Here is a 16462-nt window from a genome sequence, read left to right as displayed (position 1 = left end):
ACTCTGGCCCCTTCCCTTAAACACAGTTTGAGTTTGTCTTTAAATAAACTTCCCTTTTGTCTTTTTTTTTCTTTTGCAGCTGCACCACAGCTAACAACAAAGGAAGGAAGTAATTTATGCTCTGAGAAAACTCATTCCAGTTACCCATAATAATTCACAGGCGACATTCCTAAGCTTAGAGCACTAGCTGTGGGCATCTCTTTCTCCACCGCCCTCTAAGTCTCCCACTATTACATATTTCTATTGCATTCGTTTTTCCCGATGATCTCGGAGTCTGAAGAAGTGTATAATTAAAGCCAGAAAAAGGCAGCGTGAGACAGTCTCACACTAATGTGGTGTCATGAGGCCCACTCCTGTGGGTCTGGGGACAGGGACAGGGTCCTGGAGCAGTTTTTAATCTTGCAGTTCTCTGTGGGATCTCCTTTGAGCCGGGCACTCTTCCTCCCTCCTTTTCTTTCAGACACTCTTAGAGTTATGCTTCCTTCTGTCTTTGTAATAGTGCCAAAGAAAATAAGTTGTTGGAGAACATCTTTGCTTGTCCCTCAGTCTTGCAGAGGGGAACTCCGGGGTTAGGCGGGCACAGACTTCCATCCGTTCCCCGTGTGGGTATCATTGGGAATGGAGCAAATCCAGTCTCCAGCGCTGGGTGAGGGTATGAGGGCCTTGGCTCTTCCTATAGAGAAACCTACAGTGTCTGAAGAAATGCACGCTCACCCACGGCCAGCGCTCCAGAGAGCTGGAGGGAGGAAAGCCGGCAGCCTGGTTGTTGCTGGCCGGGGCAGGAGACTCACCATCAGTGCTCAGCAGCCATAGCAGACGAAATTGAGACACAGGATTGACAGAGACTGTCTTGGCTGTAGTCTTCACTGCTGTAAGGTTTGGAGACCATGTGCTGTCTGCGTTATTGTGCAGAACATTCTCATTCAGTGGAAAGCCTTGCCCGTTAGTGATCTCCGCTCTCCTCGCCACCCCCGGAACCACTCTTCCTTTCCTTTCTATTCCTGAGTGTGTTGTGGTACTAGGAGTTGCGTGCCCCCCACCCCCTAACAGGGCTTCTCTGTGTAGCCCTGGCTGTCCTAGAGCTAACTCTGTAGACCAGGCTGGCCTCAAACTCAGAGAGAGCTCCGCCTGCCTCTGCCTCTGCCTCTGTGTGCTGGGATTAAAGGAGTGTGCCACTGTGCCCAGTTGTGGTAGCTTGTTTTTTGACAGGGTTTTGCTCTGCCCTGTCCAGGGTGGGAATCCTGCCTCAGCCTTTACCTCCCTCCTCCCAGAGCACTGGGATTCTGAGTCGCTTTAAGGTGTATTTTTCAATTTAGCAGAATGTGCATTTCCGTTCCAAATACTTCACAAAAGAGCTCAGGAGGATTTTCATTGAGGATACGGATTCAGAAGCAGAAGACTTCGAAGGATTTACAGAGAGCGAGCTGAAGCTCAGCAGTAACTCAGAGGTAACAGCAGTGAAGGCCCATGTGAAGGAGGGTGCAGCTGCATTTTCCTGGTCCTGACTGTCCTTTTCCTCCTGAGAGGCTACTTGACAAATGGAGAGATGGTTTGTTTTGCTGTTGTTGTCTTCTGTTTTGTTTTGTAATAGAAGCCAAATAATACAGAAGGCCCTCTGTGGAGCTGGTCCTGCCTGGCCCACGGGCACACGCCTCTCCTTGACGCCTGACGGGCCATCTCCTGCCCGGTGCTCAGGGCCTGTCTCAGGTGTCTTCATCGACTTACCGGTTTATAGCAGCTTCCTGTTCAGCTTCTTTTGTCTGTTCCATATATCTTGCAGTAGCAGCGTTCTATCAAGTTGTGTCTTGTTGAGTGTGAAGTCACATTCCTAGGCTAGGGGCTAATTTGGTGAAAGCGGGTAATGGAGCAAACTGGGAAGCATGTGCCTCCTGGTTTGAGTTTTGCTAACTGTAAAGGTGACTCAGGTCTGCCAGGGGCCTGGGGAGTTTCCCCTCGGTCCTGCACTGGGAAAAGGCTTCCTTGAGGATTTTTTTTTATTTCATTTATTGAGGTTAATTAGTTTTCACACACTAGCATTTCAGTCTCAGGTGGTCACTGCCTTGGTGGTGTGGTGGTGGTGATGTTTGCAGTAAAATCTCACACCATAGCCCAGGTTGGACCTAAACATGGTGGCTTTCCTTCTGTATCAGCTTCCAGGAGCTGGAGCATGAGCCACCACAGCAGACTGTTAGAAATGTTTTATTGGGGTAGTTTTCGAATTGTAAAGTTAGGAAGCTAGACTGCAGAACTGCTGTAGGCTTTGACCTTGTCTTCCTTTACATGACTGTGATATGTTTGTAAAAACGAGAGTTAGTGTTAGTGTATTTACACTTTTAGGAGGGTTTTACCCATGTTCCCATTAGTGTGCTTTTTCTGCCTTGGCTCCAGTCCTGGCTATCACATGGGATTAAGTCTTTATAATTTTTTAGGTTTATATTTTTAACTTATTCATAAAAATATGATGAAGCAGATGTTTCTAAAAGCGTAAGTACTTACCACTAACTGAAGAATAGAATATTTATCGAAAGGTAAACCTACCGCTTCCTCTGCTGGTAAGGTGATGTAGCTCCTGTCTGTTGGATATCCGATCCTACACAGCCTGGGACACAGCCTGTAGGGGGACAGTCAGTAGAAATGGTGGCTTTCTCTGGCCCGCTCCTTCCCCCAGGTGTCACGTAGGGCAGGCAAGTCCTGTAGTTGGCTGCCTCGCTGCATTGTGAGTGTGCCAGCGAGAAACCCCGCACTGCCCTGCGGGGAGGCCCGGACAGCCCTCTCTGCCAGCGTTCTTTCCCAGGGGCCTCAGACTCTTGCCTCAAGACAGTTAGCGCTGCAGAACTTGACAGGTTCCTTCTCCAAATTAGGGGGTTTCTGTTTCTAAGGAGGGAAAGTAAATTGCTCCCAAAGCCCCTCTTCCTTAGAGTCTGTATACTTAGATCAGCTGTGGCCTGTGTATACTTAATTCATGTACATATATATATATATATATATATATATATATATATATATATATATATATATATAATTCAGTGTAGGCCACTCACAAACTTGATTAGAGAATACACTGAGTGAAGAAAATGTTAGTCAGCTTTCCGTCACTGGAACATGGTGCCTGAGAATGAACTTTCAAAGAGACAGGGTTCATTGGGTGGCTCACAGTTTGAGGGTTTCAAGATCAGGTTTTTTTGTTCCTTTGTTTTGTTTTGTTGTTGCTTTGCATCTACCGGGTGAGGCAGGAATTTGTGGCAGAGCAAAGTCTGACCTGTCCTCAGCCAGAATAGCTTCAAACACAGTTGTTGGGTTTATTTTGGTAGGTGGTTGGAGACGTCTTCACCCTTCTGTCTGTTTGTTCCTTAGTGTGTGGAGTTGGAGCTGAGTGACAGTGACAGAGCTTACCCTGTGCTGAGTGACGAGGAGGAAGATGATGAAGAGGAGGCAGTACCCAGAAGAGGCAGGCCCACGAGAAGCAGTTTTGGTCTTCGAGTAGCCTTTCAGTTCCCCACCAAAAAAATGGCAAAAACACCAGATAGAAATAGCTCCCACGTGCTGGACAGGAAGCCTGATCTTGGAAGAGAGAAAGGCTTCAGACAGGCCAAGGAAAAGGAAGACTCGGCCTCTGAGTCCGAGGATGACTCCAAGGCCGAGAGCCGGGAGCATTCGGATGCTCTGTTGAAGAGGGCCATGAATATCAAAGAGAACAAGGCCATGGTAAGCCAGTGCCGCGGGCCGGGACCCCGCCAGCGGCCGGGACCGGAGCTTCTTCAGTGTTGCTCTCTGGGGGGAGTGTACTGGGGCACATCTGTTCCACGCTCGGCTCTGGTTTGTGAGCAAAAAGACTCAAGGACCATTTTTCGCTGCTCTGAGGAGGCAGGCTGCTGCTGCTCACCGTACAGCGTGCTACGTTCTGAGCTGGCAGAGCGCTGGAGAGGAGCGAGCCTCACAGCTGTACCGTCCCAGCAGGGAGAACTGACATGGCCAGCAGACAGGCCGTGTCTGGGCGCCATTCCTCAGAGACGACATCTGAGGGAGAGAGGTCTGCATGTTCTAGTTAGTGATGGCCCGGGCAGCTCACCCAGAGCGCCGTGGGTGGCTTTGTTACGTGTGTTTGGGGTTTTTCTATTGGCCAGCAGCTCACCTTAATCACTGAAAGTCATTCTTTTCCTCTTAATTTTACGCTGGCAGAATTAAAAGAAATTCTGCCAGTTGTGTTTTATCCCTCCTTTTAAAAGACCACAGTGTAGGGCCAGTGTATACACAGGCCTTAAGTTAAGGAAGCAGTATACCGAGGGGGATCTTGTCAAAGACGGGCGAGCCCGGCTAAAGGAAGTGTTCGCCTCTGTCTGCCTGTATCTGTGTTACACTCGGTCCTTCTTCCTGTGTCCTGTTTCCGTGCATCTGAAAGGGAACACTGATCAGAGTGTCTGCTTGGCAGTGCTGGCTGTTGCTAGGCACTCGGCTTTGTTTGGGGAGAGTGACTGATTTGTGTATGGAGGTAGGGCTTTTTGAGACACGGGGCCTCCTGGTCACCAGCTCCTGGTCCTCTTGCCTCCACATCCTGGCTCTGGGATTATGGTGTGTGCCCCGCCAAGGCCCAGCAAGTGTTGTGTTTGCTTTGGAAACTCTAAGAGTCGTTAGCCAAACTTCTTTAGACACGCCGATGTTGGAGTTTCGTGTTTGTAAGATACCTGCCAGGTCACACTACTGATGGTGGTAGAACCTGGGACCCAAACATGCAAGACAAACACGTCTTCCCGTGTTCTGTCCTTGTGCCCGTGAGGAATGGCACGCTGTGGACTCAGGAGCAGTGCTGTCGGCCTCTTACTCAGGAAGTGGACTCTGACACGAGGCTGTTCACAGTCAGGGAGCTGGGAGGTTCGTGGGAGTTGGTGATCGCAGACCTGCCCCCCTGACTGACAGACATTGGCTCCTCTTTTCTTCCGCACCTTAGCTGGCGCAGTTGTTGGCGGAATTGAACTCGGTGCCGGACTTCTTCCCTGTGCAGACCCCGCCGTCAGCGTCTGTAAGTGGGACTCCGGTCTCTCAGGCTGGCCCGGCTCTGTAGGAACCAGTGCCTTCTGGTGGAGGGAAGCCACATGCCTGTCTGTGCCCTTGGTTTTAGAGGAGGAGACCGGCACGGCGGGCCTTCTCCGACGGCCAGATCACGCGGCGCGTGAACCCAGCCCGGAGCGCACGCCCCCCGGAGAAGTTTGCCCTGGAGAACTTCACCTTGTCGGCCAGCAGGCTCTCAGAAGAGCTCTGCAGTTTCCGGAGGAGGAGGACGATTAGTGGGGTGAGCATTGACGAGTGAGCAAAAGCCCCCGGGCTGCGAGCATTTCACCACACCAGGCCGGCTGCCCTGTAGGCTCCGGTCCGCCAACCTCCAGCCCGAGAGCCTCAGTTTCCACCATGGTCCTGTGGGGACATGTGTTGAGAAGACCCTGGGCTCAGCTGCTTCACGCTGACACTCTTCGTCTAACCTGAGGCGCTGGGGTGGCTCGGGGTGCACACTTGCCCAGCGTGCAGGGGGCCGGGCTGTGAGCCAGCTCTGCAGCAGCAGCAGCCACACTGGCTTTGTGGCTGTTCCCGATTGTCTGGGTCAGGAGTAGCTGTCCGGGAAGAGGGGAAAGGTGGGAGCCACCTGCAGGTGCTCCTGGCTGTTTTCCTGTGTCACTTACTGCTGTTGCCCTCCTGGGGGCTTGGCTGGGGGTGCAGGCCAGCAGACGGCCGCACAGCCGAGAGACATGGGCAGCCTCCCGTCTCCAAGCACCCTTGCGGTGTTCTGGTTGTTGGTTCTGGATGCCTGTGCCAGGTTCTCCTGTTTTTCACCCCCAGGGGAAATGCCAGAAGTACAGCCGACGCCCCCGAGTCTCGTCTTTCCGCTCAGTGAAGAGCGTCACCGAGGAAGACTTGGGAAACATCGCCGTAACCGTGCGCGATAAAGTGTACGATAAGGTGCTGGTGAGTGGCGGCGCGGCGAAGGTGTGCTCCCTCGGAGCCCAGCACTCAGGAGGGGCCTGACCGCACAGGCCGCCGAGCACGGGGCCTGCTCAGGGAGCGGCCTCCTGGGCCGTGTCCTGGAAGACCAGAGAGTGTGTGTGTTGTGTGTTAGCTTCGACTTTCTCCTTAGGCCTTGTGCTCCGCATCCTTTTCCTTTGTTTAACTCCGCTTAAAATGGTGACTGTCAGTGGGATTGCCAACCTTTCAGAGCGAGATTCCACCCTGAGGGCATCCAGGCCACCAGCAGGAGAGAGAGCGAGTCACGCTGTCTGGGGCTCACCGCCCTAGTCCCCCCTGGGGTTTTGCCGACCCTTCTTGAGGTTTTCTTGGGTCCGTGTATGTTCCCGATTGCTGGTTCCCTCTGCGGCCTTGAGCAGCCTCGTGCCCGCGGCACTTCTCTGGGCCGAGAATGGGAGTGCTCGGAGTGGAGGTGTGCTCACAGGGTTGATCCTGCTCACAACCCCGCTAGCTTCTGGGGCTGAGGCCGTGCGCCTCTCCTCGAGGATGTGTGTGGGAACCTCTGAATGGGCGCCCACACGTGAGGCCACCCCCACCTCGCTCGCTCTCCCACCTCTACCTGCCTCGCTCTCCCTAGGGTGTGTGGGAACCTCTGGATGGGCGCCCACACGTGAGGCCACCCCCACCTCGCTCGCTTGCTCTCCCTAGGGTGTCTGGTAACCTCTGCATGGGTGTCCACATCGTGAGGCCCGCTCCCATCTGGCTCCCTCTCCCTAGGGAAACACGTGCCATCAGTGCCGGCAGAAGACCATCGACACGAAGACGGTGTGCCGGAACCAGAGCTGCGGCGGGGTTCGCGGACAATTCTGCGGGCCATGCCTGCGCAACCGCTATGGCGAGGATGTGCGGACCGCGCTGCTGGACCCGGTAGGAGCAGTGTGTGTTTGCTCTGGACCTTGGGTGTGGGCACGCCGGCCTGGGCCCCTCGGGGCTCTTCGCTTCTCCTCCTGACAGTGGGGAAGTGAAGCATGGCTCCCTCCTGGAGGGGGACCGGATGGTGACAGCTGGGTGTCGGTGTCTGGATGTGTGTGTCTAGCGGTTTGCCTCAGTAGGATCCTGTTTCTTTCTTCTCCGCCAGTGACGTCACTTCACCTACTTTGGCCTAATGCCCGCTAACACGGTTTGTCGCCAGCGCATTTTGTAACTGCACACCTGCATAGAGAGGCCAGCGGGCAGCCTCCATGTGAACTCTTCCATAGAGGCCCTCGTTGGCTCAGGGCCCAGGCATTAAGCTAGACTCTCTGGTGCACCCCGGGGTCCTGTCTGCCTGGTCACGCCATCACACCTGGACATTTGCCTTGTGTTCTGGGCGGACTCCGGCCTTCCCTACCAGCACACCTTTTGAGGTGTGCACTTGACCGTTTCTGCCTCAGATCCCTGTGGAATGCCCCTTTGAGACCTTCATGGCATGGAAGTCTTGCCCCCGAGGGCTGCCCCCTTGGGGTGTGCTCGGCGGTCACCGTCTGCGCCCCTCTGCAGAGGTCATGGGTGTGGATGTGCGCTCTCCCCACTCCTGACATACCGTTTTGGCTAAGTGATTTAACATGGCAGTTATGTGTCGGGAGCTGGAATCCTTGTCTTGGTCTTGTACCAACCTGGACTCCTGAAGTAATAACTGATGTGTGTGCGACCTGTAGTCCCGGAGCTCAGGGGTGTGTCTGGGTCAGATGCGTCGCCTCGTCTCTCTGATGTGGGTGGTCAGTGCTGCTGGCTCCCTGTGAGGCTGGAGGGACACGCGTGGGCAGGGTCCCCAGACACCCTGACTGGAGAGTACTTCGCTAATGCTCTCCCCCCTCCTAGGAGTGGACCTGCCCTCCATGCCGTGGGATCTGCAATTGCAGCTACTGCCGGAAGCGAGATGGCCGCTGCGCCACCGGCATCCTCATCCACCTGGCCAAGTTCTACGGCTACGGCAACGTGAAGGAGTACCTGGAGAGGTGAGTCTCCAGCCGCGTGCGGGAGCGGGGCCCCCGGCCGGTGTTCTCTCTGTAGCGTACTGTAGAAACCACCCTGGGGTCCGTCCATTCTGTCCTCAGTGGTACCAGAGAGGCTCGGGCCAGACTCCTCTCTTTAGAGTCCTCAACTTCACAGGGGCCCAAACCAGCGTTCCACTTGCGGTGTAAAACCAGTGACGTGGACCTGCCTGAGAAAGAACACACACACGCTCACACGCTCCGGCCTCCACGGCCTGAAGAGCGGAGACGTGGGGCAGTGATGTTTGCAAACTGTCGGGTTGTGAAGGGCCTGACCAGAGCATCGGGTGTCCCCGGGGTGTTTGGGGTCGTCTCGGCCCGTGTGCTGCCTCACGCTGTGTCTGGCAAGCTGTCACAGACACTTCTCCGCCTGTCGTTCAGCCTACAGAAGCAGCTGTAGACCACAGTGAGGACCAGGACCGCTCACACTTACCGGCCGGATCCCGCAGGACGTGTCTGCCATTTGTGCCGAGCCTTTGGGCCCAACTTCACAGACCCTCGTTTTCTAGAATTTTCTGCTTTTAATACTATTTTTTTAAAGAAAATGTTTATATGCGTGAAAAGATTTCTCAGGAAAAGGGTGAAGCAGAGAAGTCTGTGTCCACACCCGATAGGCCTGTATTGTTACAGGCACCTGCTGAAGAAGTCAGAGCACAGTGAACGGGCAGAGTGCAGGCTCAGGGAAGCTATGCCTTGTCCAGCAGCTGAGGCCGGTCAGACCCCCCCCCCCCCGAGTGACACAGCCCACGCCTGATAGTTTATTCTGCTCCCATCCTGAATTCTTGGCCCTTAGAAGTTTATACTGAAGAATGTTCCTGTAAATTACCAAGTGCAATTAGCCACACGCTGGGAGGAAGGGTCCTCTATGGCAAAGGCTGCTGGAGGCCTCTGTCTGCCTGCCTCCTTCAGGACCTGCCTGGAGCCTGCTGCTTCTGTGTTTTTACATTTTTAGAGATGTTCCTCTCTATGGACCCCCACTGCGCTGTCTTGGAAACGTAAGAGATAAGCCACAGCGTTGTATGTGGGTGTCGGGATAGGCGTTTAATGTCTGGTTGGTTCTGGTTGTTTGGTGTCTCCAGAGACAAATTCTCTAAGGAAAGCATGTCCGTCCCTGTTACTAAGCGCTCACTGCCAGGCTGCCGCGGGCGCTGTAAGTCACGGGGCTCAGGCTTCCAGCAGCAGAGCCACGCCTGCCAGCACCCACTTCGCCGCCCTCTCCTTGCTCCTCAGCCGGAAAGTCCACACGTAGGTGACGCCTCTCGCCCTGGTTTTGTAAACGGGGCACTCGTAGGTCTGCTTCGTGTCCTCTCTCTCCGAGGGTACGGCTTTGGCAAAGATGACTGGCATCGTGGACGTGAGCTCCTTAAGGCGGGCGTCGGCGAGGGCTCCGGCCTGGGTGTCCCATCTGGCGCCTGTGGCGGAAACAGCAGCTGTGTCACCAGGCTTGTCGGGACCAGTGCGCTAGTCGGTTCATGCAATAAATGTTCCACTCACCACACCGTCCCGTCGTGGCATCCTTGTATGGTTGAGACGTTCGGTGGTTTAAGCTTTTATAGGTCACATCTCAAACACACTCAAACCCGTCACAGTAACTGGGAAGTGCAAGAAACGCTGTTCTAGCACTCTCTCCCTGAGCTTACGAGCTGGGAAAAGTCCAGGTGCCCGTTCCCTACGCAGCCTTGAGTGACCTGGCAGCGTGTGCTTCAGCGTGAGCGCCCCCCACAGAGGCTGCCCGCACACACAGACTCACAGCACCAGGGGCGCCGTCGGGGTGGGAAGAGCCAGAAGTGGGACCAGAGCAGCTTTCTGAGAGCGGTTAGAAGCGGAAGGCAGGGGCTCGGGCTGAAAGGGTCGGCAGCCTGAGTTAGCTGGCCGTGTAGAAAGCCAGAGGGGAACGTGTGTCATGCCTACACATGCATTGGTGTGGGACGTGAGGCTCAGCCAGCCCTGAGTGTGGAGCGCACATTGCCTCAGAATCAAGACGGGAAGAACGAGCAGGTCCTGAAGGCTGCCCCTTGGCTTCCACAGTGAGAGCCTTACCCAGAGGGCAGACTTTGAGTTGATGGAGTGAAAGGCAGAACCCTGGATTACACTCGGGGCCTAGGCTTCTGAGGTTTTAACGCCAGCTGATGGTACGTGTGCCGTCGGAGTGACCGCGTCGCCCTGAGGGCCACGTGGCTCAGACTCACACCTGGCTGTGTAGTGTGAAGGGAGGGAAGGAATCACCCCAGGGGAGATTCTGGTGCTGAGGGCCGGGCCCAGCGTGCAGCCCGCGCAGTCCCGCACGTGGTCCTCGGGGACTCACCTTCCAGGTGCAGCCCGTGGAGGTATGCCCCCTCTCGGGGAGGGTGGCCGTAGTCCTCCTTTGTTTTCTTGGTGACATCAACGGTCAGGCACATTCTATCCAGTGGCCACTTGTTTTTCCGAGCCATGGTTTGCATGATGGCTTTAGGAGGAAGAGGAGTTAAAGAAGATGAAGCCAGTTACAGCCTCCCGAGGGTGAACGGTGTCCCCTGGGGCATTGCACTTAGCGTGAGGCTGGGCAAACAGGCGTGCAGGACCAGTTCGTCCTTGCGGTCACAAACTGGGACCTAGCAGAGCAGCCACTGCCCTGTGTTGTGTGCCTTCCGTGTGGCAGTGTGAAGGGCGGACTTCCGCCAGGACATGGCCCCTCTGCGGCTGTCCCTGGGGCGTGCTCCTTCCCAGCTGAATGTTCTCCAGGTGCTCCCCCTCATTTGTAATGATTATTTGAAGACCAGAGAAGAAGGGCAGGATGCCGCCAAGGTAAAGCCAGGCAGGCCTTCTGCCAGGAGCGAGGCCTCCTTGCTCACCCAGCCGCCTCGCTCACCCGCCGTACCTGTCAGGAAGGACTGAGGGTTGAAGAGGCCAGAAAGCCACACAACAGCCGGGAGGGCGAGGTCTTGAGTCCAGGTCTCCAGCTCCCGGCAGCGTGAGAGGAGGTCGCTAAACCTGAGCAGTGGGAGGTAGGAAGAAAGAAACTTGGTCTTTAGTAAAGCAGATCTCTTCCAGGAGGATGGGGGTGCGGCTGGCCTCAGGGACTGTGGGGTGAGGAAGGGAAAAAGCCGCCTCTGATGGGGGGCCCTGCGCAGGACGGGTTTCTTGCGGAGGCTCTCATTCCTGTACCACTGGGAGGAGCAGACCCTGGACCACAGGGCAGCACCCATGGCACAGCTGTGACTTAGACCCTCCTGGAAATGCGTGGTGATGGATACAGAGCCTTCTGAAGAGTTGGTGGAGAGCACCGTTCTGTAGGTGCAGTCAGAATGCAGCGGTGTGTGTCTGTGCGTACCTATCACTACTGCAGTACCAGAGTATCTAGGAAAGAGACAAAGACGGCACAAGGAGAGGAGACAGTGTTTGTCCCACGCAGACTTTCAAGAGGACAGTAAAGGCTTCTGATGAAAATATTCAGCCCCTGCTACATCCTGGCAGGAAAAAAACTGCCGGTGTTAATGGGTCTTAGGGTGAAAAGAAACGTTAAGGTTCAGAGGGCGTGGAGGGAGGACCCTGAAGAGACGGCTCAGGAAGTGAAAGCACCTGGCTGCTCTCTTAGAGGACCTAGGTTCAGTTCCTAGCACATACATGACAGCACATAGCCCTGTCTGTAGCTCCAGTTCCAAAGACTCTGATGCCTTCAGAGTGTGTGTGTGTGTGATTTTTGTTTTATGGGCATTGATGTTTTGCCTGCATGTACGGAGGGTACTGGATCCTGGAGTTACAGTTGTGAGCTGCCATGTGGGTGCTGGGAATTGAACCCATGTCCTCTGGAAGAGCAGTCAGTACTCTTAACCACTGAGCCATCTTTCCAGCCCTCATTATGTGAAAAAGAAAAAAAAACTTCAGAACAAGATAGGAAAAGCATTTCTGAGCAAACAGCAATAAAACAACAAAAAGATAAATAAGGCAGCTCGTGCTTGGAGGTGTAATTGGAGCTCTCTGGAAGTGTCGGTTTAGGTAGTGTTTAGTATGGAAAGGGCCCTCTCTGGTAAGTGCACAACAGAGAAAACTACGAAACCAGCAAGTTAGAAACAGAACCTGGGAAAAACTACACAAATTAGACAGCATAAAGTAAGATGGTGGCAAAAAGCCCAAAGAGACACCATCAATCATGAAAGCTAACTGTAAATCCTCCATTTCTGGGCGTGCATAACCAGCTCTTGCAGAGTTGGTGTTTCCGCCGTGGAGGTTGTGCTCGCTCTCCTGGGTGGTTCTCTGCAGTCCTTGGGAGGCCGCGTGGCTGCTCGGTCCCTGTGCTCACACCCCGTTCCCAACCTGATCCATCTAGAGTCAGCAGCGAGATGGGAAACATGAAGACCAGCCTTGGTCAGGCTGGCCTGTGGCCGCGCCTGTCGGGCGCTGTCGTGACTGCTGCTTAATGTAGGTGTGCCCACTGTGGGACACACCCGTCAGCCCTAGTGGGAGGGCCTGAGTGTGTGAGTGAGGGGAAGCTGGTAAGAAGGTCTCTCTGTGTTTTCCCTTCAGTTCCTGCCTCCGAGTCTGCGCAGAGGAAATGCTGCTCAGAGACAGGCTGCTACCCAAAACCGCCCGCTGCAGCGAGCCCTTCCTTCTTCCTCCTGAGCTGCTTTGTTCAGTGCTTAATCTCAGAAAGCAAGGAGGCAGCAGCACCCATCCCCCACAGCCAGCCTCCAGTGCGGGGGGGGGGGGGGGGACGGGACTGTAAGGCTGCTAACTGTGAACAGAGTCTGGGATAACAGGAAGACACGCCTGTGGGCACACCTGTGGGTTTATTTAGCCTTGGGGAGTGCCTGCTCAGCAGTTATCTCTATTAGGTTAATTGATGTGGGAAAACCTGCTCTGAATGTGGATGACCTCATGCTCTGAGTCAGGCTCTCTACTGGATAAATGGTGATGGAGCTGAGTGACTGTTGCTGTTGCTGGCTATCTCAAGGCTCGCCTGTGCCTGATGGACTGTGCCTGGAACCGTGAGCTGAAACAACCCACCTTCCTCTCACAGCAGGAAAAGAAACCAAAAGGCAGGGTCCAGCTGTGCCGTCATTTGGAGTTCTAATGGCGCCTTTCAGATTGATACCATTTGAGGAAAAAATACAGGTCCAAGAACAGGAACAGAAAAGGAACAGACGGTCCTGTGTTGCTTTCTGACTCGTCTACCAAGGCCTCAGAGCAGCTGGACTTAAACTCTATCCTTCTGCAATGTCTTTCTGACGCTGGCTGTCCAAAGTCATCTGTGAGTGCGCTAGCAATGATTCTTTGGAAAATAAAGGGAATAAAAGGCCAACAGGCAAACTCAAGTCACTTCTAGGAACTTAAACAAGTGAGCAAATTTTGTTTACATTTTTTCAGATGAAAAAAAATGTAGACGGAATTTCAGGTATTGTGTCAGAGAGCAGTTACCTAGTAAGGGAGAATTTGAATCTTGGCCTAACCGACTTGCTTTTGGAGCACAGGGACTTGGGTTAAATTAGTAGTAGAGTTTGGGGTGATGGTCGTGTAGCAGGGGTTCTCACAGGACATTGGGGAGCCCCTGCTGATGGCAGTAGAGATGGTTGCTTACCACTGGGCCAGGCCGTAGGTGGATGGATAAGCCAGTTTGTTCCACGTGTCTGGGACGCGGTCATAGCTCAGGGCCAACAGCTGCGCTTCCATGTCCGGAGATAAGGTCAGCTCTCCCTGTCACAGAGAGGAGGGCCACCGTGAAGACCAGGGCGGTGACACCCCGGCTCTTCCCCACGTGTGCACTTACCTTCAAACCTAGGTCTAACTGCTGAAGCGATGCGCGGATTTCTCGGGTGAGAGAGTTCATCCTCTCGCACTCTTGAAAGCAAACGAGAACATACGGGCTTCTGTTTGGGTTCTTCTGCATTATCTCTGCCATGTTGAACTCTTCTGGAAGTCTCTCCAAAATGTCATCCACGATAACTTTAACCTTAAAACATTGAAACACATAAAAATCTTTACTTCGTGTTTTTGTTCAGTGTCTGTGGTGGTTTGACTGAAAACGGCACCTCAGGCTCCTAGGGAGTGGCACTGTTAGGAGGTGTGGCCTTGTTGGAGGAAGCGTGCCACTGGGGGTGGGCTGAGGGCCTTCAAGTTCTCAAGCCAGGCCCAGAGTCTCTTCTCTTCCTGCTGCCGATCCAGACAAAAAAGTCTGGGCCCTTTCCTCGAACCGTGTTGTGGGCAGCCATGCTTCCCAGCATAACAAAAATAGGCGAAACCTCCAAAATGCAGGTAGCCCCAGTTAAAGGTTCTCCTTTTCTGTCAGGGTTCTGTGCGGCAGGAACCCTAACTAAGACAGTGACCACACATCATGCCTTTTGAAGTCTCAGAATAGACCAGGCAGCGCCCAGAAACACTCCTCAGAGCCGCCGCATCAGCCCTGGACTTCCCGCTATTACAGCTGTGGAAGGTTTCAGGGAGTGTAAGAATCACCAACTAAGTGTCATTGTGCGCAGAGATAAAGATGAGAGAGCAGAGTGTGAAAATTCATTTGAAAGGGGGCACAAATCCCAGAGGCCTTTGGCCATTAGCTCCTGCTACAGCCTCTGTATCGCTCTCCTGAAATTCCTAGAGCAGCAAATCAGTTCAGAAGAAAACAAGACACTAAGGCCTTGAAGGCATGAAAAGGTTTCTTCAGACATGATAAGAATAGGTACATGGTAATTAAATGTACACTGTCAGTGGAGTCTCGGTGAGCTAGGGAGAGCCTGTGACTACTAGAAACGGGTAGTAGGGGTACATTCCTGTGATTCCAGCTCTCAAGGCTGAGAAAGAAGGATCATGAGTTCAAGCCCAGCCTGAGTTATGTACTGAGACCCCGCCTCCAAAGCCAGAAATGGAAAGTAAAAAGTTGTTGGGGCTGCGTGTCTTTAGCCTCAAGCAGCATTCCCATTACCCTTCTGTGCCTGGAGGTTCCTCAGTGGTCCCAAAGTCATGCCTAGGAATTGCTGTCACATGCCAGCAGGGAGTGTCTCATGTTCTGAAAGCTAAACTCAGCTATGGAAGGGGCAGCCAGTGTGAAACAGCCAGACAGGTAGACAGAGGGTCTGTAGAACTGGCCAGCATTTGCTTCCTTCCCTGGCCCTTCCCCAGCTTATCCCTGAAGTAGATCCCAATGGCTCTCCAAGCTCCTGTAGATTACACAGCACAGGGAAAGTATGTTCTGAAGTGTCTGGTACCTAATAACCAGCCCAGCCTGTCAGCTGCTGGCCTGGCTGGGTGCTGTTTCCTGTTCCCAAAGTCCTGCAGTTTTTGTTTCCTGACTGGAAATACAAAACCCTGAGCTGTGTCTATCACCCCCTCTGCCTCTATGAACACTGTGCTTCTTTCCATGGGAGGGATGTTTCCTTGTTCATCTTGCTGAAGATGTAGCATTCTTATAGAAAAGATGTTTATATATTTACATACGTATATATAAGATACAGTAACACATACAGTTACTTTCAAATCATGAGTAGGTCAATGAATGATCTGATTTCAAAAAACAGTTCAATAAAAAAATATGGCCATATTCTGGGACTTCACTACAATTATAATTGATGTTAACAAATGAATAACCTGAATCCTTGGCAGGCACACCTTGATTAATTTACCAAAAGAAAATTGTTTGGGGGAGTGAGCTATTCAGGGGTCTCACTAAGAAGAAATTAGATTTTAATATAAAATCATTTTCCATTTCTATCATTCTGTGGTAATAAAAATCTTCCAACAGCATATAACAAGGAAAGTAACAGCCAAAACTGTGGTTAAGAGGGAAGGCCAGGGCTGGAGCATTGCCAGCGGGTAAGGATGCTTTCTGCACAGACGCAGGGTTGACCTCTGCAGCCACGTAGGAACCCGGGCATGGCTATGCTAACCCAGCCCTGTACAAGGCAGAGACACACCCTTGCTGGCTGCCAATCCCAAGTGAGCCCCTGTCTGGAAGGACTGAAGTGGAGAGGTGTGGAGAAGATCTGCCGTCTTCTGGCTTCACATACCCATCCCTAAGTGTGGGCTGCTCTACCTCCTGTGCCCCCACCCACACCCGCCCACCACGGTGAAGGGCCAGCTACAGATTTGGAGATGATGTGATCCACTCATCTGCCAGAGAACATACAGGTAGAGTAAAGAGTTAGTACAAGTTTGTAAGAAAAAGAGTGAGTCTGTGAGTTTGAGGCCAGCCTGGTCTACAAAGTAAATCCAGGACACCCAAGGCTACACAGAGAAATGCTTGTCTTGCAAAACCAGAGGGAGGGAGGGAGGAAAGAGGAGAGAGAGAGCACAAAGCAGAGCAAATAAAGCTTACTTTATATGTAGATCCAGAAGCCATCTGCATGAGATCAGAGACTCATAACCCAGCTGAGGAATGCGGCGTGAGCACTAAGACAGCTTGCCCCTAACAGATTCTGAAGGTGGTAGAGTAGCCGGAGACTCAGTTCTAGCGTCTGGCAATCCCATTTTGAGCACAGAGGAAGCCATATTATCAACTCCTTTGGAAGTCC

General features: G+C 53.2%; 2 protein-coding genes across 4 annotated transcripts in view; one reads left to right on the top strand and one right to left on the bottom strand.

Annotated features, from left to right (window-relative positions):
* Cdca7l (cell division cycle associated 7 like) overlaps positions 1-9486 on the top strand; it is a 30762-nt gene extending 21276 nt beyond the window's left edge. Inside the window, exons 3-10 of one of the 2 annotated variants that reach the window (XM_055607566.1) lie at positions 1320-1448; positions 3355-3705; positions 4946-5017; positions 5117-5287; positions 5830-5955; positions 6730-6879; positions 7813-7949; positions 8367-9486. In XM_055607566.1, the coding sequence (XP_055463541.1) occupies positions 1320-1448; positions 3355-3705; positions 4946-5017; positions 5117-5287; positions 5830-5955; positions 6730-6879; positions 7813-7949; positions 8367-8385 (1155 nt within the window). In that variant the 3' untranslated portion in view covers positions 8386-9486. Of the gene's footprint in view, positions 1-1316; positions 1449-3354; positions 3706-4945; positions 5018-5116; positions 5288-5829; positions 5956-6729; positions 6880-7812; positions 7950-8366 lie in introns of both variants that reach the window. The other variant, XM_055607565.1, reaches the window with a different exon arrangement.
* Positions 9095-16462, bottom strand: part of Dnah11 (dynein axonemal heavy chain 11) — a 260465-nt gene continuing 253097 nt past the window's right edge. For both annotated transcript variants that reach the window (XM_055607564.1, XM_055607563.1), the window contains 5 exons: positions 13729-13911; positions 13540-13655; positions 10843-10955; positions 10291-10431; positions 9095-9397 (listed from right to left, as the gene is read on the bottom strand). In XM_055607564.1, the coding sequence (XP_055463539.1) occupies positions 9150-9397; positions 10291-10431; positions 10843-10955; positions 13540-13655; positions 13729-13911 (801 nt within the window). In that variant the 3' untranslated portion in view covers positions 9095-9149. The remainder of the gene's footprint in view (positions 9398-10290; positions 10432-10842; positions 10956-13539; positions 13656-13728; positions 13912-16462) is intronic.

Source organism: Psammomys obesus, unplaced genomic scaffold, assembly GCF_907164565.1.
Source record: "Psammomys obesus unplaced genomic scaffold, mPsaObe1.curated_primary_1811, whole genome shotgun sequence".
Classification (NCBI taxonomy): Eukaryota; Metazoa; Chordata; class Mammalia; order Rodentia; family Muridae; genus Psammomys; species Psammomys obesus.
Note: the sequence above shows the minus strand (reverse complement) of the source record. Positions and strands in the feature narration are given on the sequence as shown.